At 40.1% G+C, this 11,497-nt stretch overlaps 1 protein-coding gene across 1 annotated transcript in view; it reads right to left on the reverse strand.

The window, feature by feature from the left end:
• The window catches only part of LOC124266169 (Krueppel-like factor 12), a 67,507-nt gene extending 59,040 nt beyond the window's left edge, over positions 1 to 8,467 (reverse strand). Inside the window, exons 1-2 of the mRNA XM_046700970.1 lie at positions 8,312 to 8,467; positions 7,894 to 7,933 (exon numbers count right to left, since the gene is read on the reverse strand). Of these exons, the coding sequence (XP_046556926.1) occupies positions 7,894 to 7,933; positions 8,312 to 8,435 (164 nt within the window). The 5' untranslated portion in view covers positions 8,436 to 8,467. The remainder of the gene's footprint in view (positions 1 to 7,893; positions 7,934 to 8,311) is intronic.
• Between the last annotated feature and the right edge of the window lie 3,030 nt (positions 8,468 to 11,497).

Below are 11,497 nucleotides of genomic sequence, written 5' to 3' on the forward strand. Positions count from 1 at the left end.
GCCATGTTGAAAATTAGACTTGATCCTCATGCACCAATTGGGGTATCACGACTGGTGGGAAAAGTATGTGAAGAATCAGCTTCACTAGTCAAGTATTTCTGACGAGAAGTTGTTTACCATACATGCGTAAAAAGTACACCAGACCAAGACACGTGACTTTTAGTAAGGTGTGCTAACAAGTTTACCTTCAGGCAGATTCATTGGTATGCTCAAGAAAAATACCCAAACAAGACTAATATTTATTCAGATTGATTACACGATCCCCATGTTCAAAGGCATTCATCATCTGTCTGATCACTTGTAATACTCAAGGTACAAATAACGTACTACTCTGACCTGGGACAGAGTGAGTGTTGGTGTTGGGTGGGAGTGGGGTGGGGATTGGTCACCATGCCTTATAGTCCCAAACTTTCCCTTTAGTAAATGACCGATCCCAAGATAAAGTTCAAAATGTTCACATTTATAGACAAATTCCCCTCCCAACTCCCTTTACCTTCCTTCTCCCTATGATAAATTACCAGTCCCTAAGGAGATCCTAGAATTCTACAATATTTTGTGGGGTTTTTTTAACTAATGACCCCAGAATCTTTATATTTTTTCTTCCAAGCTAAAACAAGATCTCTTTAATATATGCCCTTAATTTTGAACATGCATCAACAATATGTCAAAATCTTCCCTTAAAGAGACAGTATGTCGACCGTTCTGAAAGATTGTTTGCAAACAATAGCCAAAAAAACCCCAGGCTCTGCTCTCCTTACTCTGCAAGAAAACATTCTGCTTATATGACCAAACAATGGGTGTATGTTTATCACATGACCAGACTTTCGCTCATTTGACAACAAATAAAATTAATTGGAAATAAGAACAGATGAAGCCTAATGTAAGTCTTCTGGTTAGACTAACAACTACCGGTAGTCTCTGAAATGAACATACTTTATTGAAAATGGAAAAAAGTTCATAGTAAAATATAAAAAGAATAATGAAGAGGAGCACTGAGACTTTCTTCATTTTCAGAAGCTGAGGAAATCTAGACTTGCCACATTTTCTAGACTTTCGTGGGCTTTCTTGGATATATTTGCTTCAGGGTCTGTACGACAGACTAGTCTTCTGGTGTACATCATAGTTTTTTTCATTATAATACACATTACCGTAGATCATCGTGTTTTAAGGCATTTTTTTACCTGCAATTAGAGGGGTTTGAAGTGGGGTTGAGTTAAGCCCAGAAATGTTGTGTATACAATAAAGATGAAGTTAACATCCATGATATTTTGTCCTATACTTGAATACCAACTTCTATATGCCTCTCAAGAACCTCAAGACATATTATATAGTTATGTGTGCAGGAAATGATAAACATTGACTTCTAATCTAATCAAGCTAGCAATTAGTATTGTGTAACTCATTCATATGAAATACACACGTTTTCTCTTCAGGTTCGGCTTGAATTAAAAATACATGACTCTGTGTTTACACGGAGCTCAACTGTTTTGGTTTGAGAATTGAATTGGACATGTACGAAAGGTATGACATCACACTAGGAAATTATTTTTTAATAATTGAATGATTAAATACTCACGAATCCATTGACGTAGTTTCCCTTTAATATGATAGACCTGTTTGTGGGTGGACACAAATTCTATGACATAATTTAGTTAATCTATTCGCAGCTGATAGTCATATTTGAAATGTTCATTTTTTTAATGATCTGATCTTTTTTGCTTAATGATCAGTATCTTCACACAGTTGTGAATGATATTTGTCTCTGAGTTTAATTTTACGCCTCTTTTAGCAATATTCCAGCAATATGATGGCGGGGACACCAGAAATGGGCTTCATACATTGTACCCATGTGGGGAATCGAACCCGGGTCTTCAGTGTGATGCTTTAACGATTAGGCTACACCACCGCCCCTAGAAGAACTGTAAACATGAAGGTGTTGTAGGTGGGACTAAAGGAATATATAAGGATGGATTTTGTTAATTATTTACAAACCAGGGTTATGAGAACACTACACCACCTCCCTGTGAAATATAAGGGGCCCTTGTCTGGCCCTATCAGTCCCTGGATTTGAAATTGAATGATTTAGAACAACCTTACATTTAAATATTCAAACTGGGATACAAAACCTAACTACCTCCCTCCATTTTGAAAAGGTCACTATCACATCTAAGATACAAGAAATGGTGCTGTTTCAAGGGGTTGTTCCAAGAAACGATCCTGAAATTATCCCCGAGGACTTACTATTTTGCATAAATAGTGAGTGATTGAGTGAGTTTAGTTTTACAGTGCTTTTTATCAATATTCCAACAAAATTTTGAGTTCAGATTTCCTAAAGCTCCACACACCAACCTCTAATAGTCTACTGGGAGGATAAATGAGTGAGTGACTTGAGTTTTAAGTCGCTATTAGCAATATTCCAACAACATCACGGCAGGAGATCCCAGAAGTGGGCTTCACACATTGTACCAATGTGGGGAATCGAACCCGGATGTTCAACGTGACGAGCAAACGCTTTAACCACAAGGCTACCCCATTTGGTAGAAATATGCATCAGTAGTAAAAACATGTACTGACATATTTTTATCTGTAGTGAAGACTGAGCACATATTTTATAAAAAAATACCCCACAAAACAGTTTTGATCCTTAACTTTTTTTAGTTCGGTATCCTTCTTGTGTGTGAAACTGCTACAAGGTGCAAATTTCCTGAACAAGACAATGAAATGTAAAAGTGGAGTATAATGTTAGCAGCTATCGAAGTATTTCACCAAGCCGAGACAAACTCCCAAGTCTACCTTAGGAAATGAAAACAGAAACTTAACTGTATAAAGAGAAGTTGAAAATATACTTTCTTGAGGCCACATCAAAATATAATATTATTTCTCATCACTTTTTATTTTAAAAATATTGGGTCTGCGGGTGGATTTTATTTTTACATTTTATTTCATTTTATGTCCAAAACTCTGTTGAAATTTACACCTTTTCTCATACAGAAAATCAAAACTTAGAAGTGTGAAAAATCATGCACATTCTGAGAATCAAAGTTGCATTTTCTCTAGTGTGAAAAACATAAAATCTTCAGGTCAAGTCGAATGTTTGGGTCGGGCGGTAATGAGAAACAAGATTATTTTTATATATGGCCTAACATACTTTTCATTGTAATATTGTTACAATAATCAATTCAGTTGTTAAACTTAAGTCGACCCTGAAAACCTATTTACTGGGAATTAAATACTGCTGTCATGCATGACAGATTAACCATAACAATACAAAATAATTGGGTGGTCCATTACTTCTTTTGAGTAGGACCCGTGAAGGTCCGGGTTAGAATATTGGCCTTCAGTAACCCATGCTTGTCGTAAGAGGCGACTAACGGGATCGGGTGGTTAGGCTCGCTGACTTGGTTGACACATGTCATCGGTTCCCAATTGCGCAGATCGATGCTCATGTTGTTGATCACTGGATTGTCTGGTCCAGACTCGATTATTTACAGACTCGATTATTTACAGACCGCCACCATATAGCTGGAATATTGCTGAGTGCGGAGTAAAACTAATCCCACACAAGGATATTCAAAGTGTCATTAGATGTAACGGAATATATACTCATAATCAACAACTGGTGGGTTTTTTTTAGCAATATTCTATGCTTGAAAAGGCATGTAGCTATCCATTCAGTAATATTCCATCTATATGGCAGCAATAAATAATCGAGTCTCAACCTGACAATCCTGTGATCAACAGCATGAGCATCGATCTACGCGACTGGGATACGATGACGTATGTCAACCAAGTCAGCAAACCTAACCACCCGATCTCGTTAGTCACCTCTTTGGACAAGGATGGGTTCCTGAAGACCGGAATCAGATCTACCTTACATAAATTTCTTACAACATGCTGACATATCGTTTTATCCTAGATAAGGTTGGTGTCCAAATCAGCAATTTTCCAGTTATATGATGACGAGACCAATACCAGACAATCTATTGGTAGAAATCATGAGCAGAGATCTACACATTTTGGTCGGATGTTTTGCATCAACTAAGTCTGCAAGTCCAACCTCCTGATCCTGTTAATCACCTCACACACACATTGATGAAGGCTAATTCTAGCCTAGATCTTCACAAGGTGAGGTGAAATGGGGTTTAACGTCGCACTTTAGAATATTTCACTCATATGATGCGTGTGTATGTTTGGCTTCTTGTACTAGCCTAGGCTTAGTTAGATTTATAGTGCTAGCCCACTGAGATACCATGCCGCAGTTCACCATGAATACCCCACTCAGACACATTATAGTGACTCTGAGAAGAACAGTCTTTGTTGTACCCATTATTGCCGAGCGCCAGGCAGGGACCAACAAGTACCATATTTTAACGTCAAACCAGTGACCTTCCGCTCTCTAACCACTACACCACGGAGGACTCAGAATGGCAGACACATGAGGCTTTAATCCAACAAAGCCAGAAAATATACATTTGAGTGAGACAATGAACCCTTGTCACCATAGACCTACAACATTATCGCAAACAGCAAAGTAAATCAAGCTGAAACATCAGAATGTAGTGACCAAACTAGAGATAACATATCAGGACAACCCCCCAAAAATGCTAGAAACTCTTCTAACCTCAGGATACACTCAGCATTATTCCAGCTATATGGCAGCTGTCTGTAAATAATCAAGTCTGGACCAGACAATCCAATGATCAACATCATGAGCATCGATCTGTGCAATGTGGATACGATGACATGTGTCAACCACGTCAGCAAGCCTGACCACCCGATCCCGTTAGTTGCATCTTACAACAAGCATGGGTTGCATCTTCACGGGTTAGGATACCTTTATGATTTAACAAACTGACTTGCTGGCACCAACTTGCAATCTATGATACCAGTACACCCATAGCAATATCAGTACACCCACAGCAATATCAGTACACCCATAGCAATACCAGTACACCTATAGCAATACCAGTACACCTATAGCAATACCAGTACCAATACATCCACAGCAATATCAGTACACCCACAGCAATACCAGTACACCCACAGCAATACCAGTACATCCATAGCAATACCATTACACCCACAGCAATACCAGTACACCCACAGCAATACCAGTACACCCACAGCAATACCAGTACACCCACAGCAATACCAGTACACCCACAGCAATACCAGTACAAGTACAGTATTATCACTATCAGTACACCCATAGCAATACCAGTACACCTATAGCAATATCAGCACACCCATAGCAATACCAGTACACCTATAGCAATACCAGTACACCCATAGCAATACCAGTACACCCATAGCAATACCAGTACAAGTACACTATTATCAGTACACCCATAGCAATACCAGTACACCCATAGCAATACCAGTACACCTATAGCAATATCAGCACACCCATAGAGAATACTACTCGAGGTCTCATTACATACGAATTATACGAAACGAGTGTCCTTCCTATGGTATCTGACCGAATGGCGAGGTCAGATAACATAGGAAGGTCACAGTTCGTCAGATAATTGTAATGTAATGAGACCGAGGAAGTGTGGTATTTTATTTATTACCCATGTCTTACATGCATTTAAATTGACAAAATAGGCGTATTTTTGTTATGTTTTGGTTTCAAACCGAAACCCGGTTTCATAAAGAGGTTGCGGAAGAGTTTTGTACTGTAGTACAATATTTGCATGACGTCACACTAATGGCGTCACTGCCATGGTAACCCGACGCCGCGATGCATGTCAGTTGTCATCGCCTCGTACAGCCTCCTACAGTAAACTACTCGTTGCACCTCGTTTCTTGGTTTCCAGTTGCTTCATTAGGCTGACATCACTGGTGGAAACATTGCGTTTATGTTTTCGACAGATATAATGTCTCAGTTCGACTCACAATTAAACAGCGACACGGCAACGTTCGCAATGTTTACATTCCCACAATGCATTTAAGTTGTAGAATGAATGAATTCACGTGTTTGTTATCAATGAAAAAACAGTTACGTCAGAATGTGACCTAATTGAGAGGTCATCGGTTATCCAATCAAATCGTTAGAATTTCAGGTCAAGTCGTTACGACACAGGTCAACGCGATACGACACTCGTGTGATGTACGAGATTAATATGCAACTACCCATACGTTGACCACGTGGGTAATAAATAGCAATACCAGTACACCTATAGCAATACCAGTACACCCATAGCAATACCAGTACGTCCATAGCAATACCAGTACACCCATAACACATAGCAATACCAGTACACCCATAGCAATACCTAGAGCAATATCAGTACAACTGTTGAAATGTCAGTACACCTAGAGTAATATCAGTACAACTGTTGAAATGTCAGTACACCTAGAGCAATATCAGTACACCTAGAGCAATATCAATACACCTAGAGCAGTACAACTGTTGAAATGTCAGTACACCTAGAGTAATATCAGTACAACTGATGAAATGTCAGTACACCTAGAGCAATATCAGTACACCTAGAGCAATATCAGTACACCTAGAGCAATATCAGTACAACTGTTGAAATGTCAGTACACAGTACTATCACAATATCAGTATAACTATAGTGGTATCAGTACAATCATGATTGTAGTATGTTTAAAACAACCCGAAAGGTAGGAGTTACTATCTCCAACTGATCTCAAGGATTCATTTCCACTAAATTTCAGTGTGATTACATAGGCTCTTATAAGCTGAGCTTGCTGGACCAAAATATTTTAACTTGACTCAGGCAAGTGGGTAATTGTATACTGCAGTAGAGTCTTTATCTGTTACACTAGTATGGTGATAGTCCAAATGTTCACAACAGTCGCACCAGCTAACCAAGTATATTCTCAGTTGTGACTGTGTGACCTGTGCTATGCTTGTCAGACATGTTGACCCACTGTGCGCAGTTCGGACACACCTACTTGACAGCAAAATCAGCAGCCAAGTCAGCTACACTTCAAGAATTTGAAAGTTGTAAAAACTCCAAATTAATCTTAACAGGCCTTACCATCTTGCCCTAGGCCTACACGGTAGTAAGGAGAGAAATTTCAGTCATGTGAGCTAGTCAATGCTGTGCCACGCCTACTTTCAAACATGTCCCTTGGCATGATTTATGTGCCCTAGGTTACCGGACACACCTGAGTGAACCCACAAAATGTGGGTGGGGCACTTGACATCCCCAAGCTCTGCTCCCACTGCCTGCCCAGACACCACAATAACCCTTTGTGCATTACAAGTCACCCTGGCACAGGGCCAAAACACTGATCTTATTGGCCCTGCTCAAAGCTAGGGCAGGGACAGGGAGAGGAGAGGGTGGGGGTGGGCATTGAGCTGGTGTAACAAATATATGAATAACAAACATGTTTTGGACTATTATTCCACTGCATGTTTACACACGGATGAATATGCTATCAACATGTCTAGTATTGCATTATAATCTCAAGCAACTTATATTGAAATGAATATTATTTTCAAATTGAAGGCATATCAAGATTATGTTTGTTTCAAAAGAATACATACAGGCATGAACCCACCTACAAATGACAATTTAATCTTTACTAAATTTATATGACAACTGTTTATTATATTCCGTTTTTGACTTCTCAAGGAAATTTCGAGCTGTAAAAGTACACATGGCTCCATGATCATGATTAAGATTAAGAACTTTAACAATTACGAAAAAGAAATGCTATGCAATCTGCAATAGACCTATATATTACTGCCGTGCCAGTGCCCTACTCGCATGACCTTTGCACTATTTCGGTTCAATGAGACCCACTTCCGCATCAAAACTGACAGCGGTCGAGGTTTTTTCAACATGCAATACTTGAAAGGAAGCATGCACACATGGAAATGACGTTAAAAAAACAATGAATATAATGGAAACTTACTCAGATTCTCTGTTTTCTGTGATATAGTAGGTTTCAGCTTCTGTAACAGAACAGCGATATATAAAATACACACGTATGATTGAAGTCGATATCCTGCTAACAGCGCGTGTATTCAAGTAAACAAATGACCGGCTTGACAAAAAGTGATCAGCTGATTCCGTTATGAGTACAATTCACACGTGTTGTAGGATGGGAGGCCGAGCTGAAAAAAACGCAGATCTGCACGATACATGCTCCGTGTTTTGGCACAGTGCCTGTGCTTCAAGGGTCTGGCAGACGAGCCACACTACCACCACCAACACGAAAACGTTGGGCTAGATCGAGAACGACCGTGCTGTGTTCGACTGCAGGGTTTGTCGCGAGAAACGCCCACCTCTACCGTGGCGCGATACTCGGTCAAAATTCAATCAGTACATACCTTCAATTCTTTCGCGGACTTTTCTGGTTACCACTGATCTTTTACGTTTCCTCTGTTTTGAAGAAATATTGTTATTCGAGCCTCTACTACCCGCTATGGATGTCCTCTCCACACTATCCGCCATGTTGATATGAAAGCCACGCCTGACATCCGGGCATCGCCTTGGACACACCCACATCGCGCTCGGCAGCCGGGCTGTGACGTCACAGCAAGGTGCTGGCATGACTTTATCTAAACTCTTAGCCTTTCCACTTTACACAGACTAGTTAACACCGTGCACTTACCTAATGACTACAGTGCTCTCAACGTAATTCAGATACATTGCTATTCAATATACACAAAACAACTAACGGCATAAAAGATTCATGAAAGAATTCCACAAAAAATACCTGATGGAAATTGGCATGTTTGTGACATACGCTATGTGTTTACATTTACTTAATAACTAATAAAGGTAAGCTACTTGTAAATAACAATATTATGATAATTTTAATAAACTGTCTTTCTTGTAAGTAAGATATTTATCTGTATGTCATGTAGGTACAACTAAGTATTTCATTGGTCAAATGGAAAAATATTAGGGTTTTGGGGGTTTTTTTTGCTATTCTTTTACATCATGGTCACACCATGTGTCAAATGTCATTGACGGGTCGCATCTATGACGTGAAACATAACCCAGTCTGTGTGACTTCCGGTAAGAATAAACCATGACGTGGTAGAGCGAAAAGTAAAAGTTATAAATGCAATTGTGTCCGACTCCGATGACTCAAAAAATGTTTAAAAAAAACCAGATATACACATTTTATCGAACGAGACACTTGTTGCAACACGATGCTAAGACAAATAAACTAAACATAAATATAATTGATCCGTTTGTGGAACATATTTGGTTTTCTTTAGGTGTAGTATCTTGTATTATGTACTGTATAGTTTCAGTGAAGTAATGCATACACTGAGATCGGATGTTCATTTACATAGTCCAGTCATACCGCAGCTACTGTTCCCTTGTCAAGATCAAGTCTCGCGAGATATTAATGTCATTTCAGACACAGACATTGGATATCAAGAGAAACAGTTCAGTTAATGAACTTGTTCGCTTGCTGTGCTATATATTTGTATAATAAATGCGAAAAATATGATGTCAGAAACTCGTTGGTGTACACCTACAGTCAAACCTCGTTAATCTGGACAGCAAAGTTCTGAATGAAATCGTCTTATGCATTCTACTTCTAAATGCGATTCAAACATTTGAAATCGTCTGGACAAACGAATTTCCTGCCAAAGGCTTTAACTCAACAGTAAACGTCCATATGACGGGGTTTACGGATTACCAGGGTCGGGCTATCCAGGGTAAAGGCTTTACTGGTCAGATGCCTTAATGACCTCAACAGTAAACGTCCATATGGCGAGGTGTACGGATTACCAGGGTCGGGCTATCCAGGGTAAAGGCTTTACTTGTCAGATGCCTCCTTAACGACCTCAACAGTAAACGTCCATATGAGGAGGTGTACGGATTACCAGGGTCGGGCTATCCAGGGTAAAGGCTTTACTGGTCAGATGCCTCCTTAACGACCTCAACAGTAAACGTCCATATGAGGAGGTGTACGGATTACCAGGGTCGTGATAACATGGGTTTAGTATCTACAGAATGAGTTTGTCACCGCCTGCACTTGATAACATCGGAAACAATGCATATATCTTTTACTTAGATTAGCCTCAGCTTTTGTCATCCCCATCCTTTGTCACAGATAATATATCCTATATCCACCAATAACCGAATTCAATATTTACTTTTCATATCGAATAGGTGCATAACACATGTAAGTGAAATAACTCCATGGACAGTTCTCTCAAAATTCATGCCTGATTATGGATATGTATTCGGCAATCATCGGTAATTTTCGCCATTAAGTTCTACTCGCCAACTGTAAGCTGAAAGAGAACATATGCGAGTACATACATAAAGTACTGTGAAGGAAATTGAACTTGTGACCAACAGACCGTGACCCGTGGTTACAGTTACTCGGCCGACCCCTAGCGCTGCTCATATGCACACGCGTGTTCTAAACAAAATTTGCTGACTTCGTAAGAGAGCACAGGTCATGACAGGTTGGGGGTAGGGGTAGGGTGGAAAGGAGGGGTCAGAGAGAATCAGTGACGGTCCGTAGGGGAGGGTAAAAGTACAAAATGTACATACGTGGGTAAAGGTCATGAAAAAGACACTTTACAGTAAAATATATTGGGCCTTTGTATTTGTCTTGAAGGGGGCGGTGAAGTAGCCTAGTGGTTAAAGCGTTTGCTCGTCACGCTGAAGATCAGGGTTCGATTCCCCTCATGGGTACAATGTGTGAAGCCCATTTCTGGTGTTCCCCGCCGTGATATTGCTGGAATATTGCTAAAAGCGGCATAAAAATATATTCACTCTCTCACTCACTTTTCTGGAAGGGTCAGGGGAAAATGTTCAAGGGCATGATTAAATGTCTTGCTCCCACCAATACGTCAAAACTGATGTACTCATTCCTGATCTAAAAAAAGCCATTAACTGTGAGGGCTTTGAGGTAGTCTAGTGGATAAAGAGTTACCCCAAAGGCCCGGGTTCGATTCCCGACATGTGTACAACTTGTGAAGCCCATTTCTGGTGTCCCTCGCTATGGTATTGCTGAAATATTGCTAAAAGCAGGGTAAAAATCTTACTCAGTGGGTCGGTTTAACGGTGAAGAGTCTCGGTATATGACAAGTTTGATACGGGTTAAGGAGTAGATGCGATTCTTTGGTTGAGTTCAATGCGGTTTTAGCAATATTTCAGCCATTTAGCTGCTGAGAACGCGAATGAGATATTTCGGTCATTGTCGCTAATATGGAAATCAAACAAAGACATTTTGTGAGTCGGGCGAACGCTTGAACCGCTGGGCCATTCAATACCGCCAGCTCACATGTGCTTAGTGAAGACGTGCGTGAACCCTTGATTCACGAGGATGTTGAGTTCCATCGCTTCAAATCGATCAGTTTATTCGAGATCACACTTCGTGCAGTAACGAGTGCTTGTTTCTGCATTTAGTTGACACTTAACCAAGTTTTTGACTGATTGACTTGTGTGATAAACATAGACGTTCTGCCTCATTGGACCAACGGAGAAGACGCATCTCTGAGATAATTTCACATTCAGCGACAACCGTGTCTGTCCGA

This window comes from Haliotis rubra, unplaced genomic scaffold (genome assembly GCF_003918875.1).
Source record: "Haliotis rubra isolate DU_JTF1 unplaced genomic scaffold, ASM391887v1 Scf1235, whole genome shotgun sequence".
NCBI classification, from domain to species: Eukaryota; Metazoa; Mollusca; class Gastropoda; order Lepetellida; family Haliotidae; genus Haliotis; species Haliotis rubra.